The following is a 26,028-nucleotide window of genomic DNA, read 5'->3' on the forward strand; positions in this document are numbered from 1 at the left end:
CTGTTCTTTCCCACAAAGTGTTAGGCTCCACGAGCCTTGCTTTAATCTTGGATTTAATATTTCCTTTAGCTACAGTTTTCTTTTTTAATTTGTATGGGTTTTTGTTAATTTTAATCAAAAGCATCAAAAGGGATATAGCGCACCTTTCATTTAAAACAAAGTCTTTCAAGACTAAAAAATAGATCTTTATATATATATATATTTATCCCTCCCTCTTTAATTCCCCCCACCTGTTTCCTTTTTCCCCCTCCCCTTCCCACTGTCACTATGGAGATTGTGTCCATGGAAACAGCTGGTTCAGACTCCTTGGTCAGGTTCTGTGATGTCATCAGTCTTGAGTGTGATGTAAGAATTTATGAAGTGCTGGCATTGGCAGGCACGTCGAGAGGGGGCATGGCTGCACAGTGGGAGAGATTCCATTCAGTCACGAATGTCCACCGCTTTTTATCTCAACAGCCTAACCTGAAAAACAAAGCAAAACGGTAACATTGGGATGGTTCCTTCCCTTCAGGCTTCAGAGGAACCCGCTCGGCAGCCCACCGCAGCGGTAACACCAAGAGCTCTTTTGTTTTGGGGACTGCAAACGGATGGAAGCACAACAGTAACAGCTCATAAAAGCAAATCCGTGTAATAAAAACTACTAGATTAACAACCTGCAGAAAGTTAAATGAGCTCAGTTACAGAGGAGGTCCAGGACGACAGGACAACCTGTGCCAGGAGAAGGGCACGGCACGCACAGAGCAGCTGCCTTCAGCAGCCAGAAAGGAGCTCGTTTGCCTCATGTTCACTCCTTATCTTGACTATGAGAACTGGAAACACAAGGGCCAAGCACGTTCCAATGCAATGGCAGCTTCGGGGTTGCCACGCTGCCCCTCAGGGACTGGAACCAAGCATTTCGATCCGGGTCACCAGGCCACCATCCAACAGTGGTTTTCAGTGAATATGTAGCAGACAGTGAAGCAGGTATCAAAATCACAGGAGTCCAACCACAGGAACAAATTTGGCTGGATTTCAAAAAATGAAGTTCAAGCTGCAGTTAAACTAGTCAGAGGGCAGGTGGTATTTCTTTCTCCTGCTTGTTTGGTCTAATTGCCAGATGGTGCTGATGGTGACAGTTCACGGAAGGACTAGGCTTCTGATGTCTTTCAAGATAAACGTGGAAATGTCGAAGTGCTTGGCACGCTCATTCTCCCTGTCCAGAAATTCTCTGAGGCAAGAAAATTAACTTCAGGAGTTTGCTAAGTTGATGGAGGCTCAGTTCAAAAGAGAAACTGCACACAAAATTAAAATTTCATTTCTCTAAGCCATGGTTCTCATTCTTAATCTGCACAGCCGAGAAAGCAAAGCTTGAAATAATATATTCCTTTCTTCCCTTCTCCCATAACACAAATGACCCCACAAGCAATCTGTTTATTTAGTAAGGTTAACCCTTTGATAGAACATATAAATCCCACCCCACCAGCTAATGAGCTTGGAAAAAGGAAAAAAAAAAGCTCGCACTATAAGCAACACATATGGAAAACAGTTAATGGCATTAGAGGTGTGCCTAGGAACAAATAACACCCGTGTTCATTCACAGCTGGCAATTAAACTCCAGGAAGCCTAACGAAGTGTGACACAGAAGTCAGTGCTGTTGTGATGATCGGCACACTGATTAGATGACACCCCAGCAGGCCAACCTCCCGGCTGCACGTACCCCCGTGGTGCAGGGGGCCAGGCTGGGAACCGAGAGCCGAGCGAGCACGTGTGGCAAACAGTGGGAACGCCACGGAGTGGCAGCTACGGAGGAAGGAGGGAGGTTCCTTGAGATCTCAGGCAGCTGACCTTCGCGGGGTTCATTACTGTGCAACTGCGAGCCCTCGCCAGAGGAGCATCAAGGCCGCGTTGCTGCCTCTGGCTCCTGTACAAGTGCAGCTCGGCTGTGCCTGGAATCGGCCCAGAGCGCGAGGCGCCGGCTCCGCGAGGAAACAGGCTCCCCACACAGAGAGAGTCCGGCCCCGCTCCTGGACACGATCCAGAGCACCAGACTCACTCTCCAGATCTGGACTGGATCCAAATGTTCTAGAGGCAACTGGCTCAGGCAGAGAGAAGCAACAGAGACGGAATACACTGACTTGCCTGGATGTTATCCAACACGCAGGGTTGTTCTTCACTTGCTGGGCCCAGGAGTGAACCAGGACTAAACCAGCCCAACAATCTAACAGCTGAGTGCCCATTCTGTCTTACAGTAAGGGCAGTGGAAGGGCAGCTCCTGTACTACCAGGACTACTGAATTCCTCTACACTTCTTTACCACAGTAATGCAGCAATTTTTTAACTATTATTATTTTAGATAACTGGATCTTTTAGATTTACATGGTTTTTACTTTGGGATTCAAGGTCAGGCTGGAGAACATCTTTAAGACATTCTCAGCAACAAAAGGAGGAGACTAAGTAGGACCTTCAGAAAAGAACTACTTGACACAGAAGTGGCTTTGGAAACAAATGATGCCTGAGAGAGATGTCTAGAGCACATGGTGAACATGATACAGAGATTCATGGTACAGACTGAAACACAGGAGGTTCCATCTGAATATGAGGAGAAATCTCTTTACTTTGAGGGTGCCAGAGCACTGGAACAGGCTGCCCAGAGAGGTTGTGGAGTCTCCTTCTCTGTAAACATTCAAAACCCACCTGGACGCATTCCTGTGCGATCTGCTCTGGGTGACCCTGCCTTAGCAGGTGGGTTGGACTAGATGGATCTCCAGAGGTCCCTTCCAACCCCAACCATGCTGTGATTCCACAGCCTGCAAAGTCTCAAGCCAATACATTCCTATGTTACATTGAAAGAAAGTTAGCCATTGACTATAAATGAGGAAACAAAGCTGTGTAAATATCTCTGGGACTTAGTAATGTTCACCAGTACCTTAAAGAAATGGCCCAGAAAAAACATAACTGGGAAGACTACAGTCATAGCAGATGCCCTGTGAGACGATCATCCTGTTTTAATACTATGAATTGTATTGCCTTTTACACTTTAAGGAAAAGAGAAAAGCTTAAAAGAATCCCAATGACCTTTACCATGGAAGGAAGAAGTTACTCAGATAATCAACTTTACATACTGTTAGCATGGTAACTGTTTTAACAACACTCCAAAGCCAAGAAATAATGTTGTTAAAAATGAAAAATCACAGAGCTAAACCAAGTCAACAGTCAGTCTACAAAGTGTTTATATGAAACACTACCTGTCTTCTGCTACTGCACTAAAAGTCAGAAGTTTCTGTCTAATCTCTCCTCCTTCACAGAAAACACCATTAAAAGTACTTTACAATTACTTAACTCAAGAAACAGGTAAGGTTTTAAGGTAAGAGAGGTGCCTGGGAAGCAAGGAGACGGCAGTGAAGGAAGGGGATTGTTATCATCAGCTCAGAGAACAGACATCAAAGAGCAACTTCACCTGCATGATTGCAAGAAAAAGAGAAGCAACGAGCTTGAGTGAGAAATGCAACTCAGCAGGAAAACTAAGACAAGAGACCTTCTTGGGAAAGGGTGCCAACAAGTATTAATTTGAAACCAAATACATACTGCATTTAGATGTCCCTGTTGCCACCGAGTGGTAATACCCTTGGTGGAAACGAAATAAGAAATCCCAACCACATCCCATTCCCTGGGCGCTAACTCCCACCTCTGCGCTCCTCCCTCGTGCCAGGGTATTTGCCCACAGAGTGAACCAGATTAGGAAAATGACCCAACTCAGACATGAACGTGACAAAATGTAGTTTCAGCCAAACTGAACTCCCCGCCATGTTCACCCATGGCTGCATGAACACTGGGAGCGGACAAAGGAGGCAGGAAGGAAGAGCAGCCGGGGAGCTGGGGCTGCAGCACAACTGCTCTTTCCCACAGACTTCTAGCAACCACAGCCCAGTCTGGATCCAGAGCGAGAGGAGACAAGGGACCAGAGCAAACATTACGAGCTTGTGAAATTATGGCCACATGTGGATACAGTTCCACCTTCTATCACCCACATCTGTCTGCAAAACAGAGGAAAATGCTGGTCTGAATGTAATGGGCTCCCGATAAGATTATTTTACTTACTCCTGTCTTTGCATTTACAGAAAAAGGGGGAATCAAGATTACAATAATCTTGAACTTATCAGTATTATTAACTCTTCCTTACATAACAAAATGTAAGAGATTGATTAATTTATTTATTTTTAGAGAAGCTTACTATTAACTACTCTGAGACTTACGGAAAAAAAAACTTTCAGATCCTCATGGACGTGATCACAGCAATATGAAAGGAGATTTCTGCCACTGGTTTAGCTGGGAGAGTAATCAGGTAGTTGTAACAGCTAACAAGTTTTGCCTCTCACTGCTAAACAAAAGAACTGCTGCAGAAATACAATAAAAAAAGTGCAGTCGCTAGTCTGAACAGAATGGTAGCAGGGGGAGAAAAAGAAACAGTTATTACAAGTTTTCTGAATATACACGAGAGCACCTTGATTCCTCATAGAATCGGGGAAGGCACTGGAGGTAAGGAGCCACAGAGGGCAGCAGGTGGAAACTGGAAACTCTCCCCAACTCACCTGTGCTTGCTTTTATTTCCATTCCCAGGTGTACACTTCCCCCCTCACCCCCGCTCCGACTGCTCTGTGCTGAGGCTGCCTTTCACCATCTTGTTCTGCAAGGAGGGAAGAGAGCAAGGAAGGAGGGGCTGACAGACCAGCAAGCCAAAAGGAGGAGGAAAAAGAAAAGGAGGGAGGAAAGGAAGACAGGGGTAGGGAAAGTGAACATACAGGAAGCGAGAGAGAGAAAGAGAAGTCAGTATTGGAACCAGACACAGATTTTTCAGACAGAGTTTTCCCTGTGACAAAAGCAGGCAATTCTGCAAAAGGAAAGAGTTTGGTATATGAAAGCCTGGTTAATTTTAAGAAAAACAGAATTTAATGCAAAAAGGTAGAACAAGCTGAGAAACACCACTTAAAACTGCCCCACAGATGGCTTAAGACAATCTAAGACTGACTGCAGTGCCACCAAAAGGTGAGGTATCCCATCCCCTTTATGCCCTCCTGAGTGCCTCGGCATCCTCTTCAGTTCTGTTGCAACAGCGCTTGCTGTGCTGCAGACACACAGCCAGCCGGGTTTGCGAGAAGAAGCTAACCCTTCGAAAGATGATTAGTTTTCAGACAGCATTTTCCCAGTGATAAAATCTGCTATTTTGCAAAAGTAGCACATTCCGGACATGGATGGGTGAAGCATCAATGCTGACAGAAGGAAATGGGAAAGCTCGCTGGGGAGCAGGGGGAAAGGCAGGACCCATCCCCATCCCTCTGGACGTAGCTTGCTTATGCCTCGGTGTCAAGCGCAGTTAATGAGGCAAGAAGCACCTTTGCCCTCCAGGAGCCACTTACTATGATGAGATGTATTTGCCTACGACTGAAAAAGGATAAGAGGCACTATGCTGGGGGATTTAGTGTTAGCACAGAAGAATGAGGTATTAGACAGCTACTAATTAGCTACTAATGTTAAACTGGTGTTACCTAAAAGCATAGTTTTAAATGGTCTAATCTAAAGTCTTTCTTCTTCTCAATTGCTCATGTTCATGTCATGCAAAAAACTGATGCAATTTGTTCTCCGGTCACTCCAGAGCGATGGTTTTCAACCCTCTTGCTCCTGCTTCGCAGCTGGCTGGAACTCCCCTTCCCAGCCACTCCAGTGGAAGGAGCAGGGTGATCCAAATGTGCCCTGCAGAAGGATTTGGAACAAACCAGTAATGATCAGTGAACCACAGGGCAAGGGCAGAGTCACAGCCAAGCGAAGAAAACTCTGCTTGACTTCCACCAAATGATTCACGTCTTTACTAAGCAAAAGCCAACAAACTTCAGTGTCAAAGGGAGGCTGCTGGTGTTGAATTTCCATTTTCGACGTAACACAGAAAACGATCTGCAGTGGGATAGTTTTGAATAAAATCCAAAATTTTATTGCCTCATGAAGTACCTTTATCAACTTAATTGGCAGCTCTCCCCCTCCTGCCCCACAAGACTACTTTAGAAACCAATGTGCCTGCTCAGTATCTTCTCCAAGAGTATAATCTTCTGGAAAATGGTTGTTTCCTTTCACAGTTTGACCACCATCACTGAAAGTACTTATGTACAGCAGCAGTGACCCAAGTCAGCCATGAAAAACTTTAACACTGTGTTTCCATGCAATACTTTGGACAACGGGCAGCAAAAATAAAACAGCCTTGCTACTCTCTTCAGTCAAATATCCAAAGTTAGGCAGCATGTGGCACTCGGGTAGTTGCATTCCACAGTAAAGGAAGCTCATCCTTCATGATTTTGTTTGGCAAGATCTGCAGTTTTGTGTAGCATTAACACATCAATTTAAGCTTGCTGCACATGTTCAACACTATTCCACAATTGTGCAGAATAATTAAGTTTCTTTTATATGATGAAAAGTAGGCCAGTTCTGGATAACAGCCTGAATGTCCCCAGAATCTTCCAGCGCATTTTAAATACGCGTGTATAAATACATCATATTGTGGTAGAACATCCAGAAAGGAACATGAGACTAATTCTTGTGTGTTTACAAAAGGCAGATTAATGATAATCTGTGAAGACAAAAGACCACCAGATGTCAGTCTAATTCTACACAGAGAAGAGATCTGCAGACAAGGGCTAAATGGAGACTAATCTCTGCCAGAAAGCAACCCAATTCTTTCTTCCCTATTATCATTTGCTTTCCATTATAAGCCATCCACACTCTTTCTCAATTCTTATTGCATCCAACTGGGCACAGGAATAGCCATTTTTCCTGGATATTTCTGAGCATTTAGAACTGGAGGACTGGTATCCACAGCCTCCCTGAAATCTATCCTCCCTTATGGGCTGGGAGAAGCATTCCCAGCACTGTATCATGTTGCTTACACGTAAAAGAGAGTATGCGCTGTCTGCCTTGTCTCCTCTTTCCACACAGACACAGAGCAACAGCCATCCAGCTCTTAGCACCACTGTGTCTGGAGGCCCCAGGGACTTTCAGTGAAGGACACCCAAACCCTAGGCAGAAGCAGCATGCTGAATCCATCATCAAAAATCAAAAACAATGATGGGTCTTCAGAAGAGTCAAAGATCTGCAGAACAACTAAACAGATATACTGAAGGCTGAGTGGTCAGACTCAGTCTAGTTAAGTACCACTAAACTAGAACAAGGTGTTTCAGGCACGTGACATAGTCTAAACGCTCCCAAAAACTGCTCGAAACTTTTCCACGAGCCATTTTTCTTCCTCCCTGCATCCTCAGTAAATCCAAGGAGAAAAACCACTGCCAGTTTCAATGTAGCACACAAACAGAAACAGCGAGCAATGCACTGATTCTATCACAGAAGACAGGAAATGAAGCTGGGCTTTCTGGAGAGTCATCAAGAATCTAAAGAACAACTGAACAGATAGGGCAAAAAATTAAATTTATCCTCTTAAACTCTCTGTATTCTTCTCAAGTCGATGTTTGCCCCCAGAATATACCACAAGCACACATCACAGAAGAATTAATCTAAAAGCATCTCTGGCTACAGATGTTATCAAAGTATAAAATTACCAATCCAAATTTAGGTACCAGAAGAGGGCAGCAAAAAACAGGTCTTATCCAGGAGAGGATTCTTACCTTGTGCTTGGGGCACCTCACTGAGAAATTCTCTTCGTTTAGTAAACAATCTAGAGGAGGAGAAAACAGTAATTTATTACTTATTTAATTAAAAAAAAAAAAAACAACCAAACTTGAATAATACATCACATGTGTTAATCTTCCTTCATAGGTATATATTTTTCATTCAAACATCTCTTATAGGAATAGTATCTTATCACAGGTTCATCCCTTCTACTCCCAAACTTTTAGCAAATAAAATTACTAAACACCCCAAGTGACAATGGTGTCTGGATTACCAAGACAAGTCCAAGCATTCCCAATCTTCTCAATCCTCTGTATAGAGTAAGAATGACAACAGCAAGCCTAAAAATCCTACACCCAACCCGCTTCAGCTATTCCAGCCCTCCTTGCTACAGCAAAAGGAAGACGGATGAATTCATCTAATCTGAACAGATGATCCCCACGCTTTATACTTTATAAGAAAATAGTTGCCTTTCATCCTTACCCCAAGGCCTCATCAGGATCAGGGGGAGAAGGGGTGTGTGTCTCTAGGTATGGGTGTACCTGACAGCTCATTTGCAATCCCAAATCCTGGTGATCAGTTTACACTTTGACACTATGTCTGGTACTCAGGTCACTCATGTTTGCTCTTGGATCTGCTTCCATGATTCGTATAGGTGAAGCTTCTATGATCTAAGCAATAGCTAAATTAATGATATAAACCTATTACAGAAAGTGGTGCACCTATGTAGAACTGCTTATTTAGGAACAAAATTAAGCAAAACTGTTGTTTGAAGAGCATTTCTTTAGTGGCACTGGCAGTGTAGGTGTTGCTTTCCCTTCTAGACAACACCTCCAAAGCACGCCGAGTTGCAGCTCATGGAACTTCAGCACGGTGCCCACAACAGGAGCACCGCTGCCCAGCTCTCCGCCTTCCTTCCATTTGTGCCTTCCAGATACCCTGTATTTCACCCTCTCTGCCAAGTGGAAAAGCAGCGCTCTCCAGAGACAATTCAGCTGCCTCCCCTGGGCACCCTGACCTGCACCTCTCAACCTGCCCAAACTCCTATGTTTTCCTCTCCCGTTGCCTCCCGCACAGAAGCCAGGCTGACCGAGCACCGTCACCAGCTCAGCGTGACTGACACCGCGAGAATTCAGCAAGGTGCTTCTGACCTCCTCTCTGCTCCCACCTACCCAAAGAGCTAGCAAGTAAAGAAGCACAATGGTAAATAAAACGTGCTAATTTAAAATGCTCTTAAATACGTATCATAACCAGCGCTACCTGCTGTTTCAATCTGCTGGAAGAGTTTAGCAGACAGCAGGAGACTGCAACTAAAGCTTGAGGGAAAAAGCTTTCTAGACACCCAAGCTTTGGCAGAGCATCCCTCTGCTATGAAATGCTTATGTTTCAACATGAATGCCTCTGGCCCGAATCAAAGGGAAACAGCATGCGACAGGCTAAGTTGAGAGATTTTAGCAAAGGGGAGTAAAACCCTTAATCCTGCCATGGATAGCAATTTCAAATGCGGTATTAGCAAATATCAGGAAATAAATAAAACGTTGCCTCATTATAAGGGCAGGAATTGTGTGTTCAGACTACAGCATGAATTATCACTGCATAATACACCAATCATCAAAAATATACAGAGCAATCATCAAAAATATACACAGTATGTTAGAACAGGATGGAGCTTTCTTCTTTCTTGGAAACGCAACATGGGTAATGAATGCACTTCTCCAGCTAGTACATCAGAAAGGAAGATCATACAAGGATCAGGAGGAACTGTCAGAAACCTCGTACCTCATGCCTGATCTGCACACAGAGCTCCATTTCTTACTGACGGTGGCATTTTTGTTGCAAATACTAACAGCAGATCCAATTAATAGCATTTTTTTTTTGTTTCTCTTAAGGGACATCTATGAAAAATTTCATCGGCTCACTGTAGAAAATCAGCTGAATACCAATAAGGCAAAACTTGTTCATCATTACAAAGCTGGCCTGGATTTCAGTTAGCAGTTCCAAGTACTTTATATCACAGATTACAATTCATCATTTAGTCACCAGACACATAGCTATGATCAGTTCATTGTGGCAGAAAGGGAAAAAGAACCGAGACTCGTCCTTGTTTGTACAGATTTTTCTCCATAAAGTAGTCAGAGAAAACCTAAAACATTTTTAATAGAAGCAATTATTCTTCTGTAAGCGTCACACTTTGTCTCACCCTCTGTGTTCTGCTTGTTACTCATCTTTAATGATACTTGCGAAGACACAGGATTTCTGTTCTCTGAAAATCCGTTTTATTTTGCTGCTAGTCTTTTCCTCATTTACAGTCAAAAACCTTTTGTATGTGAAAGCGCCTACGATACATGTTGTGGAAACAAGTGTGCCACAACAATCAGGATCTGACTCCAGGTGGGGAGGAAAAAGCAGAGGGAGAAAATACAAAATTTCAGAAAACAAAGATCCTGTTTCCATGGAGACGTCCCTGGGACTAAGTTATCTTGAGACATCAGAGGCTCTTCATAAATTTGGACAGACGGAAGCCAAACCCAGACAATGTTAACCACAGTCATTTCCATTTAAAAATCACTTAAGTGGCACCACTGATCTTGATTTTTACGCAAACACCAAGGAGGAGTTCAGCTCTCTTGCAGCCTGTACTGCCAAAGATTACTTCGTATGAAAGCAGATTAAAAGGAAGGCTGAATTAGGCTATATAAAAGCATCCATATGTACTAACTGGCAGCTTATGAAGCCACGTGCCTTGCATAGCAGCCAGTTAGTAACAGCAGTGCAGGACCTGGCTCCTCCAGCACGGGCGCAGAAGCCAGAGCCCAGGTCGCACCGCAGGGCCAGCCCTCGGCGCTGCCACTGACTGAAGCCGTTTTGAGATATTTCACCCTCCAGCATTTACCAAAAAAATGTTCTGCCTTTCAAAGGAGGCACAGAAACTGACAGGGTGCTGCCTTCCAACCCACACCAATGCAAAGGTGAAAACACGCTCACAGTGCAGCCGCCCAGGAGTACGAGGTGCAAACATCATTCCAGCTACAGTGTGGTCGCTACAGCAAACTCAGCCAAACAACAAGTGTTCATGACTTGACATACCCTAAAAAAAACCAACACTCCAGCCAGTGTTTTCTGATTATTTTTTAAAGATACAAAACCAGCCATACGTATTCCAAAAGCCTGGGAGCCCTTGTAAATGTCAGCACAAACTTCTGAGGATTCAGAACAGATCTGTCCCAGATCCTCAGTAAAGCAAGGTGGCACCATCCTTCAAAACAGGATGGTTGACTTCAAATGAGCGACCACAGAGCTCAAGGAGCTTGAGAAATATCCACAGCTGACTCGCTACAGGAAAGACGGCAGCCCTGCATAACCAATAAGAAGAGTTTATAGGCAGACAGAAGGCTGAGGAAAGAGAAAAGAATGCTGATTGCTTCTCAAGGCAGCCTGCATCTTCTGCTTGGGCAGAAATGAAAAATCAAGTCCTATTCCATATAGCTTGCTTATTTCTTTTACACAGATTTATTGGAAGAGGGGCTACAGATTAAGGCAGCTTGATTACACCAACAGATAAAAGCAACTGCAAACAAGGTCTTTTACTTTCATATCATCAGGCTGAAATCTTGAATGCTGAGATTTTACTTCAAGCTGGGCTCTTCTATTTGTTTTGGTCAAAAGCTTCAGTTAAAGCAGCCCAACAATTTCCTTAAACCTCCTTCTTGGAAAAGTTATTCTGCCCATGCTAAACATCCCAGAAAATTTTCTCTGGAAAGCTCTAACATACCCTGATTTTCAGTATGACTTGCATTTTAGCCAAGGCGTGCCCTGGCCAGCTTACCGCAAAACCAGCAAATATAAGTCTTTGAAAGGAGAAATGGGGATTTTAATCTGCACATGCTCAGGAGCAGCCTCTTAGATTTTAGTTGCCAGTTCCTTTAAAAATTCCACCAAATATACTTGTGTTTGGGCGAGAGCAGGTCTTTCCTGTAAATGAACCTCTGGCTTCAGATTTAAGCACCAGAGCCAAAAGCACTGAAGCTGTCAGGGGACATTTCCAAGGCTTGGGCAGCCTGAAGGAAGAAGGTGACCATTTCAGAACTGCACAATGGGAAGCACTGACCCAGAAGGCAGCAGAAGTGAAAATGTTACTGAGAAAGGCAATCTGGAACTGGAGAGAGTGGAGGCTCGCAGGATGACAAGACTAGTGCTGGCAGAAGTTAGGAGTAGGGAATTATGGATGAGTGCCAGTGGAAAGAAGCTAAAACGGAATCAGGATTGATTCAGTCAGAAGACTGGAGACCAAGAACTGTTGGGATAAGGCACAGAAAGGTGAAAAAGATCAAGGGCAACATACAAGAACAGACAGGGACCAGCAAGGTTAAATTTGACAAGGAGCTAAGTCAGGAGAACCAAAAGGGAGTGAGAAGCCCAGAAATGAAAACCAGAGCTAGAAACAAGAAAGGAGAGGAGGACGCCAGAATAACAGCTAGAAAACTGGGCAAAGTTAGAAGGGAGCAGGGAGAAGTGGGTCTTGGATAAGAAATTTGAGAAGGGGAACCTGACACCAATGAAATAAAGAGCCTGTGGCTGGTATGAAGAGCTGGAGTGAACATATTAGACACATACAGACTGAAGAAACAGAAAGGGAAATGTAAAAAGAAACAGAGAGGAGTTTTTGTTCTTACTAAATCACACTCTTCCTGGAATGAAACCAGAGATTCACCAGTTTCACCACCCCTCTGCTATTATTTAAATACGGTTGTGAAACTCACAGTCAAATTAACCCATCTCCACACGGCTCCAGCCCACCAAGTGGCTTGCAATTTATTACTGTTGTATTACTCAAAGGGGGGAAATTAGCTCTGAACGGTGTGCTCTGACTGACGGCCACATGACAGCATAATGTCTCATGAGAAAATTAAAATAAAATGAAGAAAGTGTAGCCTTGGAACCTGAACAAAAAAAGCTACTCTAAAGAAAATCCCAAGGGCTAAAAACTCAAGAGAACCGTGAGGAAAAGCCAAATTTAATGTAGCCCACTTCTACATATTATATGGCAGATCTATTGTATTTACATTTAATATGGACTAGAAAGTATGATTATATATATACTAGTTTTTGTACAGGGCATTGCCTCTTCTGTGCATAACACACAATTGCTCTTGGGAATCAGTCACAATTATTCAGTACATTTGTCATCTGGAGGATCCTACCGCATTTGCTGGAGTAGGGTTAATGAGCAAAGTATATCTGAAGAAAAAGGACAATATCTTAATTTTGATACCTGAGTCCACAACAAAGAAAATGCTACATACCATACCTAGTAACACAAGAATTCAAATTAAGCACCCCAAACTATTAGGAACATTCACTAGATTTATTTTGTCTTTTCATGGTATTGAAAAAGGCGGGTCACAAACCAGAAAACAAATTACTAAAGCACAATACGAATGCAAATCTGATGATTCTGCCTCTCAAATGTACTGTAAATAAAAGTTTTGTTAATGTTCATGAAACTCTTAGGCATGACAAACATCACAGAAAATTCCATAGTTCCACTTTTAGAACTGAGATGAAATCATATGCAGTAAATAAAATACAGAATAAGTGAGGACAACATATGTTCATGAATGAGTGCCCCTTCATCCTACAGGCTGAGGCAGGGCCTTATGGAAAAATATGTCAGTCTTTAATATGGCAATTACTGTCTTATAAGATACATTTGTAAGAGACTAAAATTAAACCTACAAAGACTTCCTTATTTCTGGCAAATTTCTGAGTGTGTGATTTTTCCAACCTGAACAATATTACCTGAACACCTTATTTCATGTAAAATCAAAAATTCTCCATATATAATGTGGTGCTATGTGTATTCCACTGCAATATTAATTTCATTGAAAACATTTCTATTAGAATAAACTGCTGTGCTCCAGTGGGAGGAATTTCACAGTGAGAGGTGCACAGTGCAATCATTCAGAAATGAACAAGCCTACTTCAAATACTGTAACATTTAAAAACCAGCATAAAATAGGTGCTGAAACAAGTGGTCTGCTGTGGAAGTGGGATAACAAACAAGAAGCTTGCAGTTAATTGCCAGTCAAGAGTTGTATTCTTGAATCCATACCTGCTTGCTATCAGACAAAGTTTTGTATGACAGGAGAAGTGAGTTACAGAGGTCTGGAACAGCGGGACATTGTTCATTCTGAGCTGGGATATTTTACTCAAGAATAAAGTTTATCTCCATGAAAAACTTTTGTACACAAAATACAAACTTCCAGCCCCAGGTTCATAGCTGGAGATAATATCAGCCAAGCCATCAGCATGTCCAAGGATGAAATTTGGACCTACTCAAGAGACTGGCTGAAATGCTTCTAAGGAGGGAGAAGGAAGGTTGTTCTGCAAGTGGTGCTGACAATTCTACAAACACCTTGCACCTCAAATTATTACTATGACTATCCATAGGAGTGTCACCCTGAAAAAGAAAACACCCTTCCGGTTACTTGTACCCTTTTAACACAGGGGGGTGGGGTGGTGGTGGTTTGTTTTTCAAGAAAAGAGTGACCAGTTCTCTAATTTGCAGCCAAATTTCAGTCCTTGTAGCTGCACTCCCCCAAACCAGGCTTTTTCTGCACTTTCAGGTAGATTGTTTTTCATTACAAGTTCCGTCTTGTCCCAACGCGTTACTGTACACTGTTTACCTGATGCCATTTCTCACCACTTATATTACTGTCCCTTCACAGTAGGTGAGAAACTGAGAGGGTATAAATTTGTAAGCACCTTGCTTTGAATAAACATGAAATACATGTCATTTGTTCTTACCTGCATCGATGGCACATGGGTAATGGTATCGGAAGGAGCAGCCTTTGTTGTAGCAGCCTAAGGTGGCTCCCGGTTCCTGGCAATGGGAACATTTCTGAAAGGGAAACCAACAAATGGCGATGAAGACTATTGTCTTTCAAAATACCTGTATTTTCCTGGGAATTTTATCAACCACATTCCAGCACAAATTTCTTGGGTGTCACAATGACACTTATCTTTCCACACCATATAAAGGCAGGCCTTTTGAACAGGCAACAACACAGGCTCTTTCAACAACAAACTTTTCAGCTGTGCTAACCAGGCAAGAGATACCAAATGTTCAAACCAACCTTTCAGAAAGAATTTTAAACACTTCTCCAATCCATTTCACTGGCCTATGTTTCAGTATCTCACAATGACATCAGTGTTAAAATTGGAGGAAAAGAGCTTTTTTAAATCTACAGCAGCTTTAAAATGAGAATTAGCATGACAAAGAATGATTCAGAAGATACCATCAGATACCATCAGTGTAAAAGTAATTTTCATTATCACTAGCAGTCCAAGAAGATCAAGGCCAAATTGAACATTTTTTCACAGGTGATCAAAAAAGGTTTACTGGCAGCAGGAGAAGATGCCATCAAGGGAAAACACCTCACCACCACAGAAATGGCACATCTCCAAAACAAGTGCCTGCAGTGCTGGAAAGATGCTCATACATTTATTTTCAAAGTAGTAAGACTCATCTGATGACCACATTCAATTTTCATTACTTAAATCCTATTATCTGACCTGGTCAATGATGTATTTAACCACATTATCAGGCAGATGCGAATGCAGCAGAAGGGAAGTCACTGGCTTATTTACTTCATCCTGAATGACTAAAGGAATGATCTAAGGGAGGAGGTCTATCATGCATCTTACTCAGACAGTAATGTTTTTTCTTGGAAGTATACAGTAAGTGATTTTCATTACCTAATCTAACATTCTGATGAAAGATAATTTCTGACAGGTTGACATTTGTCCTTTCTAAAAAGAAAACAAAGCTCATCTGGTAGAAACCACCAAAGGCAAAGAGATCACTACTATTTAGAAATTAAAACACAAATAGACTAGTGACAGAAAAAGGAAAGATAACTGACAAGAACTTTTGAGTTATACCTTAAAACAACAGGAATTTTGGTTTTGAGATATATAACCAACACCACAATAAGGCCTCATATAACTGATACAATTCACCTTACATTTAGGCTACAAGTTGTCTTTAGTCATCGACTGCACACCAAGAGATGATGACACGATCTAAAAACTCTTTTTCTACTGGAAAAGCTAGTGTCAAATTACATGTGCTCTATTAACACTATCAGTAAGCTACACCTGTAAATGCACACAGAACAGATGTGCGCAAACCAGCAGTGCACCTAGCACTGGACAAATGCAGGTTTTGCTCAGGTTTTTTTGGTTGTTGTCAGGGTGTGTATGTGTTTTGTTTTCATATAGAGGCTCATATGTCAAAATGGCCACATGAGCTACACCACACTTCTTCACATCCCTCAATAATATCTGTGGCAGTGGAGATTGCAGAATAGATGTGGCCAAAGACAACAGCCACAGCGAAGTTACTTGCTCTGCACAGTAAACAGGGTTTTAGCTACAATATTTCAAAAACCACTATGAAGATGTGGCAGTCATTGCTCTTCCTACTATTCTGTGCTATGCAGAGATGACTATAGTTTGTATTTAAATGACTGAATAAAGATGAAAGCAAAACTAGCTCCAGCCATAAACCAGGCGGCGCTCTCTGAATCAAAGCAGGTGCAAGTAAGAGAAAAGCTTGTGAGACGTCAGTTCTCATGACATCTACATCTGCAGTCTGGAATGGTCTTTTTGGTTATGCCAGAGCATCCTGAGCCTGATCTTCAGTACTCCCTATTAAATCGTGTCTATCTTCTAAGCAGTGAAGGTGTGTGTCACGACAAACTACTGCAGCATTTATGATGTAAGAAAAGTGTCCCCAAAGCCTACAGAGAGACATCCAACGAGCTTATTTTTGCCTGTCACAACATAAACACCAGTTTCCAAAGGTAAAAAAAAGAAATAATCTAAACCAAGATGTAAATTAACACCAAAATGTATGGACCTCTAGCCAAACTGCAGTGTATTCCACTCTCTCATGGGAGTAAAACCAAGTTTCATGCACAGAAGATGTCTTTTCCTGGCTATGAAGCCAACCCTAGAAGAAGAATATCTACTGGCAACAGTCCCAGATTCACCTATGCCAAGTATTCACAAAGAGCAGCTTGAGGAGTTCTGAACCAGAGCTCTTTACCTGTCTGCTTTGTTCTTGGCTTTCAGATGTGGCTGCCTGAGATTAATTATTCTAACAGGACAAAACCCAAACTGACTATTCTTTTTGAACACAGATACGCGATTCTAGTTTTCTTCCTCAGAGGCATTTTGTCCTTCCCCCTTTATCTCGTCTTTGAAGTACCATCACGCTGTTGCAACATTCTTCCCTGGAACACTGTGTCCTGTATAGAGCAGTCAGTAAGAGCATAAGAACTACAGCAGCAGAGATTAAACTGCAGCTGTGTAAAATATTTCTTAAAACTAAACAGGCATGTCTTAAAAGAGTATGCTGTGCAACACAACTGAAAACAAGACGACCCCCAGCAAAATTTTTGATACTTTTCCAAATGTTAATTTAGTCTTTGAACTTATTCTTTGTTGCATCCAGCGTTGCTCATCATGCTATTCTGAAACTTCCCGCAGAAACACGACAGGCATTTAGACGAATTTTAAGTGTGCCTGTAGCGCTGCTCAGCTGAGAATGGGTACAGAATATTTTCAAACTGGTTGTAGACAGGACCGATTAGACAGCAAAAGTGGGTAGTTAAGATGCTAGAGCATGAACATCAAGCCTTCATTTCCCTTTCTTTAGTCTGCCAGACCAACTAGATTATTACCAAGGTTACCTGCAGCTACGCCCCCAACAGCAATTCCCCAGTGGACGACAATACCGTTGACTGCTCAAGGCAGAGATCATCTGCTGCTGCTGCCTCCCCTGCTGCTGAACAAGTCTCATTTTGGCAGATGCTTCTGCTTTTCACAAGCCACTGACAGTCTAATGGCCCCATTTCTTCTACCTCCTGGGACCCCCGACCATCTGCTTCTTTCAGAGGAAGCTGGGGGAACCACATACACAATAACTACTCTTTTCTTTCGAGTTCTTCCTTCTTGACACACCACCGAGTGACTGAATAAAGTAGACACCCTACAAAGCTGTACGGTTCTAAACCAACTTAAGAGCCTATTACTTAATCTTTGAAAGAGACTATAATCACATAATGTCATGTGGTTTCCATATATATCCAGGTGTTTCTAGAAAGACAGAATAAAGTGATTGAAAAATTTCTGGATGGTCTCGGTCTTCTTTTATGAGACAACACTGCTGTACCTTAAAAGATAAAAACATTCATAGTCCCTGCCGGTACTTTTTGTGGCTTTGGTTAGAACCCTTATCTTATGCATTTATATTTCAAAACAAAAGAAAATATGTACAACGAGAAAACATTCTAAAACCCAAAATAAAAATCACAGAACTCATACAGGAAATGTGTGAATTTGGCCTAATGACCACTAATTGTTCTTTTTGGCCCATGAGCAAATTTTCACCCAACCTCCACCATCCTGCAGCCATTCACCAGCAGATGGTAGCAGCCTGCTTGTCACTTGCAAAGGAATTATAGCATTCTTAGCCAGGGAAACAGCACTCAGGCTCTCATGGGAAGAGAAATTCCTTTTGCTCAGTAAGCAGCCTGCTTAACCTCCCCTGCCTGAAAGAGCTGAAGGCTGGTACTTGGAGTGTGCTCCCAATGGGAGGTGCCAATGGATAGTAATCATTGCCAGGCGTCTAATCAACTCCTGGCTTAAATGAAAAAAAGGAAAGGGAAAGGAAAGGAAAAGAAAAAAAAAAAAAAGACCACACAGCAAAGATTGATTCAGAGGTCCTATCTCCACAATTCATCTCTGGCCACAAGGCACATATATCTCACTTAGAATAGGCTGGAGAGACTGAAAAGTGCCATTTAGAAGAGACACTCCATCCCTTGAACTAAATTATCAATAGTATTAAAGCCAGATACATTGTCTCTACCTCTCCATGCTATTAGCAGCCCATTTCTTCCCCGCTACAGCTCATCATTCTTTGTCTACCAAAATGAAGTAACACCCAACCTGGAAGCGTGAACAGTAGGGGGACAGCTACCACAGCACCAGCAGAGCTGTTCCAATTCATTCAAAATGCTGAAACATCCACTAGCTATATCTGTTCTGCTTTAAGGTTATTGCTGTGCCTTTTTTTTTTTTTGCCCCTCCTTTCCCCCCCCAATCTGTATTCCTACAAGCATATACTCTTCTGACAGTACATCGCTCTCAATGTAAAAAATAAAGGTGCAGTTTTGATATCTTTTTTTATGCCTCCTTCAGATTTGTACCCAACTCCATACAGCTGTTATGACATAAGCATGTCCTGAGATCCCTACCTTCCTCCTCCCAAGCAGGCATGAGCTCTTAGGCTTGTGAAAATCAGCGCCCCAAACTGCTCAAGTAAAACACACCCTTTAACTTGTCCCCTGGGCTCCACACTGACGGAAACCATGTCTTCGTCTGGGAGTGCTGGAATCCCACAGGGGATACGGTTTTGCTGGTGGGAGGATGGGAGCTGCATGACTAGCCCTTCCAATATGATCTAGGCAACAGCAGGAACCCTTGCTTAGAAGCAGAAATTAATTGCTTCTGCCTAATAATAAGGTGCTTCCGGAGGATTCCTCCACTATCTATCTTGTGGAACAATACCAAAGCAGTTTTAGCAAGGACATTCACAACAGATGCAACTGTATCATACTTGCTACTGTCTACAATCCAAAGAGACTTTTTCTTGCTCACCTGCACCCCAATTCAGGCCTCATTCTAACCTCCTCTCTTCCAAGCACCAGCTTTTCATTTGTCTTCTGCTGTCTTCCCTTTTCCACTGCTTTGCTTTCTAGGTATCTCCTCGCTTTTCCCCTTCTGCACATCAGTATCAAGAATAAATAAATGAAATAAAATGGAAAGCAACAACCAAAGATTACTAGAAATGAAAACCAAACAAAATCTGAAATATATGTGGCATTAATTATACAGGTATCGAGTCTTCACTTTACATGTTATATGCATTTTTCACACTCTCTCCTTCATCTGCTTGAATTATAAGCTTTTAGGAAAATAATTGCTTCTGTATAATTGCACTGCACGAATGCAGATGTAAGATAATGAGTATTTCAGAGTCAGCTGCAATATTAGGAAGGAGGGCCTTCTGACTATTTCTGATTAAACAGTTGGCAGGCTGGGCAGAGGCTCAGATTTAATATCCAGGTGAAAGGGCAACAGAAGCAGCAGGCAGCCACGTTCTCTTTCCTGGAAAGCAGGATGCAGAGAGACAACTCACGCCAACAAACTACAAGGAAGACTAAAAAAATATTTGTACCATTTTCTATGGGAGAAAGGAATAAGTGATTTTGGAAGGCTGCTGCAAAAAGGGACTGAGATTAAAAAAGAGCAGGGTGGGAAGACATTTTTAGGAAACAGGAGAGGAAAACAGCACTTTCACTCTGATGTCTGATACTGTTTAATGAAAAAATTGCTTATGTGACTGGGGCAAGGGATAACAACTAGTACTGAAGGGTACAAAATTATTAGTTTCCATTTCCTGTCAAACAATTTAACTTCTCAAATAAACAGGCACAGAATCAGAAAAGTAAACTCCATGATTAAAAAGCTAAAATTCCTCTAAACTTGCATTATAAAAAAGGTATCTCTTTTCAACGACGATATACTTTTGTAGCAAGCAAATCAAGTAATAATAAATGAAAATAGTCAGGGAAGTAAAATTGTGCAGCTATCTTCAATTCAAGAGATTAATGACAAATTTAGATTCCAGGATTTCAGCAAACAGACAAATCAGTGATCTGGAAGTTGCCATACTAATAAAGCTGCACTAGGAAATGCAGTAAAAAGTCAGGACTGCAGTGCTGCACGGGCTGTTGAAGCACAAAGGGAAACTGCAGCTCAAAATGGATGGCGTGGAAAAAAACAGAACAAATACAAGAACTGAAAAATGTCTTAGAAAAGGGAAATCTGATACAATACATACAAAACTGATTAAAGTACAACAGAAGCACTTGAAATGAAGACCAGAGAATTCTATTTCCCACTACTCAAATGAAAAAGAGAAAGGAACAAGAACAGAAATAAACGGTTCGTTTTGACAAGGAATGTTTTGTCAGCAAAAATTTCTAAGGTCCTATGCAGACACTGAAGCTATTCAAACTGTTCTTAGAGAGAAACTCAAAAAGGGGAGTGAACAATAAAATGCAAAAACTTGTGAAGTTTGTAAAATTATCCAAGGTAGTCAGATCTCAAATTGATGGTAAAGAGCTGCAAAAACATCTCACAAACCTGGGCAACTGTATGGTAAAACAGAGCTGAAAATTCATGTTGTTAGGCGCAAACTGATACACATAGGGAAAATATTTTCACCTACGTATAGAAAAGATTCTAAATTAACTCTTATCATGGGAAGGTATTAGTAGCATCCTGAACAGAAACATCATGAGGTCCCTGCAACTGCAAAACCAACAAACAAACAAACAAAAACCAGCCAGAGTGTTTAGAAGTTATTAGGAAAAGAAACTGGCAACGAAACACAAATCTTCATTATGTCTATCTGTTACTCTTGTAGTATCTTGGCATCTTAATATTGTGTGTGGTTCTTGTCACCCTATTAATAAATATAACAGATCACAATAAAAATGGACAGATCCCAGAGTTAACTAGGAACCAAAGACTTTCCATATGATAAAAAACTAAGTATTTTGGAAAAGAGGTAAGTGAAGGGGGATTGAAATCTACAAAATCAAATACGGTGTGCTTAAGGGAATTATTATTAGCAAATTCCAAGAAGGAAGAGCAAATAGCAGATTTAAATTTAAAATAAATCTGCTTTTTTTCCACATGAGAATTAAACTTAAAAGTCACTGCCAAAGAACGCTGCACTGGCCAAAAGTTGAGTTCAAAAACAGATTAGCCAAATTCATCAAAGATAGGTATGCCACTGCCCATTAACCACAGCAATGTGAGAGAGACTACTCTAAAGCTGTGATTGCTGAAAAGAGGGAGAAAATACACAAGGAATGCTCTGTGCATGCCTGGTTTACTGCACATCTCCAATGATAACTGCTCCTGGCCATTGCTGCAGGCAGGACACCACAAAAAACCACACTTCTGCATCTGCCTGGAATGGCAATTCTTTTGCAGATCAAGATGTTTGATCATGAAATTCCACAATGAACAACAAAGAAACCTCATGAGTATTAAAAAGAATGCAGGCACCCAGAAATTATAATGTTTGGTTACAAGATTTGAAGACTATTCAATCCTACCTCCATAACAGGAAAGCTGAGCTATGACACCATAGATCAGATTTCAACCCTTTTATAAGCGATAAATTCATGTTCACCACTCTATACATGCCAAAGTGTTTCATTCACCCGGTGGAGTGATCAAAGGCTTTAATGTGCACGAACATACTTCTAGGAGACAAGACTGGTGAAAAGCTGAGAGAGTCATGGAGGAGGATGAACTTCCCCGCCTCTCTGACAATGGAAAGAGCAAAAAGACCCAAATGAAATAAGGACCAAGCATAACTGAACCAGCATAGAGGTCACAGACTTCAAGAGTAAACTGATGGTTAACTAAAACAGCTTTAGCAAAATTAACAAAAAATATTAACTAAATAGTAATGAGAAAGCATGTTTAATTTCAAATTAAGCAGGCTAAATCCACACCTTTGTAGTGATTTCATATTTTAAAGGAATATTAAAGTAATACATAGACTACCAAATCCAAGAAGAAAAGAAATGCACAACTCTTATTTCCTTTGGTGACAAAGAGACACCCTGAATGACAGAAATGTTTCAGATGACCACTCACAAGTATATGGACTTGAATTTGCTAAAGTATGCAAGTCTAGCATAAAAAAATTACAGAGTTTATGTTATCTTGGCTATTCATTTGGGGAATTAAACGTGCAACAGTAAGTGCAATTTAGTTACAAAAAGGTCTGAAAGATAGAAGAGCAGACTTAAAAGAGGAAAAAGAAATTCAAATTTTCAAGCAGTGATTATGCGATAAGGACACACAGACTTGTGGGAACAGCACAGTCAGCAAGAGAGAGTGTTTACTCCAGTTGAATATTCTGCCAGTACTAGATTTCACGACTACCTTGGGTTCTGATTACAGGAAATATCCAAATATATGGTGAATTTCTATCGAGCATAAGGTCTACCAAGTGCAGTACAAAACAGTGTGCAGTTGCCTTAAAGCAACATCACCACCATAATGAAGGAGGCTTTAGATATATTAAATAATTACCAAAAGCTCTCCTCTGTAAAGCAATACCTTTGAATATCAACAAACTAGAGTGACATAAAAAAGGAAAACACAGACATGAACAAAAAACTGCAATAAACTCAGAAATTTGTTTTCAAGAAGTAAGTACATGATGGAACCAGTTTTTTACTAGGCAAAGGAAAAACTGAGGTGATGCTTAGTATTTACTAGAACGCTCAAAGAAAAAGAACAGGTCTAGATCCTTAAGGACATGGTCACTATGTTATTAGTGATAGTGAATTCAAGAGAAACAAAACCTTTGTAAAGGCTTTTGAGTGAGGCAAACTGTAAAAGGGAAAGATTTTAACAAGATATTAAATACCTATGCAACCTGGCAGGAAAAAGGGTGAAGCACAAATGCAGCCCTACCAACAACTCACAGATTTGTAATGCTGGACAAAAATAAACCATTTGTCATTATTTGTGCAAGCCCTCATCATAAACAGAGCCCCACTGTGAAAGACACTTGGGTAATGCAGAACAAAGCATCGGCGGATGCAAAGGGATGAAACAGGAAGGGTGGGACTGAGCCAGCAGCATTGGGCAGCGTCCACCACAGCAGCAGGTTGAGCTTGGCCAATTGTTCAGCACAAATCCCAGACGAGAGGGGCTGTGAAGAAATGCGTGAAAGAAAACAAAAGGTAAACGTGCAGAGTTTTGAAGGTGAGGCTCTTCATCTAGGAAATTATAAAATTAGCCAGGATGCACTGATTGGAAGTAGATCGTAAGTTCTTGAGACTGAAAGAAGAAAAAGCAGCACAAAGAAGGCAGATAAAATAATGATGAGTAACTTATGTTTGAGGCTTAAGAAAAGAGGAAGCTGGCAGGTGAAAGCAGCAGGTATGTGAAAATGCTAGTTTAGAAAAATAAAAAAATGCAACAGTATTCCAAATGGATATTTGCTCATTAATAAGAATACCTATTCTTAAATAAAGGTTTAAAGATCTGCTCCTATTGTGCAGTCAAAATATATCCCACTGCAAGTAAGGATGGGGGAAAAGGTACAATGGTCATGTTTCTCTAGAAAAAGGTAGCAAATAAAAATACTTCTCAATACAGTTAAGGAGAGAATGACAGGAAAACAATAGCTCCTCCAGAAGGCTGCTGAAGCAGTAGTTGTCGGCAGAGCTACAACAGGGAGTAGCAAAGTGCATGCAAGTATTCTGGAGTCGCTGGCGGCTGTTCCTACCAACCAGGAAAAGCAACTGAAGATGAGCAACAAGAGCAGGTGAAATGAATTCAAGAGGAGAGGTAAAGGTGCAACACTTGAGGAAGTAAAAAATACCTATGAGTCACTACATCTCTGTTTAGTGGTATTGCTGTCAAGTAACGGTTCAGTGCTAAAGAAAAAAAAAAAATAATCGAAGATACAAGCTCATGAACCACAGCAATAAATAATCAGAGTTGAGGAAGACTAAAAAATTAGTAACACACATTGATGAAATGACCTCAGATGCAGAGGAGGTGCTCTATGTAAAATAACGTTTGCTGGCCAAAAATATGAATGGTTTTAAAGAAGCACGTGTTATTTCACCATTGAGTAATCACCGGGAAAAACCTAAAAACCATGATGATAAATGTTCTTAAACTGTCCATCACAATAACCGCTACCTTTTATGAACTCTAAACTGCGTTTATTCAAAAACATCTAGTGTCAGTGTGCTTGCCAGAGACACACAACACAGGAAAACTTTGAGCTCGCAGCGGTGCAGAAGCAGCAGCAAATATAAATAGCAGCAGAAGCCCGAGGCCGGATGGCGTTCCAGCTGGACGGGGTAGAGCAGCTGAGGCAGTGGCAGCAGCTTCCTCAAAGGACAGACCGTGTTGTCCTCCTGGGGGAAGAACTTCCTCCATCTACGGATTAGGGAGCTGTGTGGTTCTCCCCAGATCTGAAGGGAAATAAACCTCATGAAGATCTTCCGGGCTCAGAATCATGGTAAAGGCAATAATATTAATCTAACTCTTTGCAAGCCACACCTTCAGTTTTGATAATGCTAGATCAATCTATGCTAAGATAAAAAGGACCACAGACTACTAGAAATAAGTCACTGTGCAAGATCAAAGAGAAATTTCAATCTTCTTTCACCTGGGGCAGAAATTGAGGGATACAGGCATTTTTGTTTTGTTTTTCATTTATTTTACACCAGCACACCCTCTTCTCGCTGCTTATTCCTTCATCTTCTGAAGGCTCTAGCCCAAAAGCAGAAGTGTAAGTCAGCAGTAAAGTCATCTTTGTGATGCAGCTTTAGGGACTCTGAATGGAAAATTCTGCTTTTGGCATTACCCTTGAAGCTATTTGTCCAAAAAACTGAATTTATTGGCAACTATTCAAAACTCCTGTTCCCCAGGAACTGCCTCTGCAGATTTCTGCCTGGTGGAATAGTACCATGTGGCATCACTAAAGAATCCTTATTCTCCCCAATGACAGTATGTGAGACGTCAAAGGAGGAATAATTAAATTTAAGTATAGGAGTTAAGACAGCATTAAAACCTCATAAAATAGTTTTATGTACCTATAATGCGGGTATTGGAATTTTTCTAATCTAACGTAAACAATTTTCTAAAATTAACATCAAAAACATTTGTTGATTTTCTGGAAAGCACTGGTTGTGCATTGTGTCAACCTTGAAACTTTAGTGGTTAGATTTAACTTGAAGAGTTATTTGCCCAGAAAACACTTAAAAAAAATACAATCATGAATCTACCTATGATACCAGTGCATTCAAGTAGGATTTTCAGCATTTTTACTTTCTACAAGAAAAGAGATAGCTAATATCAGATGAACACATAACAAGACATTTTTGTTACCTGCTGGGGACTTGAATCCAAATGACACATGACTAAACTTTAAACTTTGCTTCTTCCCATTAGAACAATGCAACTACAACACACAACTTTGTATTAGCTCCCGAATCTTCCAATTTCATCAAGAACATCTGACAATTTAAACACGTACTGTACTTCCAACTTTCACAGCACTCTACAAATTTGTCTTAATGGTCACAAAATAAGTGGGTTTAAAGCCTACTTTACAGAATAATTAACTGACTTGTCAAAGGCCATGTAGGGAAATTCTGACAGCGCAGGCACAAAGACTACAAAGTTCACAGCT

At 41.3% G+C, this 26,028-nt stretch overlaps 1 protein-coding gene across 2 annotated transcripts in view; it reads right to left on the reverse strand.

Moving 5' to 3' along the window:
• Positions 1–284: 284 nt before the first annotated feature.
• Positions 285–26,028, reverse strand: part of TCF20 (transcription factor 20) — a 64,055-nt gene continuing 38,311 nt past the window's right edge. The window contains exons 3-5 of one of the 2 annotated variants that reach the window (XM_080340236.1): positions 14,451–14,544; positions 7,640–7,689; positions 285–462 (exon numbers count right to left, since the gene is read on the reverse strand). In XM_080340236.1, coding sequence (XP_080196362.1) covers positions 445–462; positions 7,640–7,689; positions 14,451–14,544 — 162 coding nt within the window. In that variant the 3' untranslated portion in view covers positions 285–444. Of the gene's footprint in view, positions 463–7,454; positions 7,690–14,450; positions 14,545–26,028 lie in introns of those variants that run through there. The other variant, XM_080340235.1, reaches the window with a different exon arrangement.

The sequence above is a fragment of the Nesoenas mayeri genome (assembly GCF_963082525.1).
Source record: "Nesoenas mayeri genome assembly, chromosome: 1".
Taxonomy (NCBI): Eukaryota; Metazoa; Chordata; class Aves; order Columbiformes; family Columbidae; genus Nesoenas; species Nesoenas mayeri.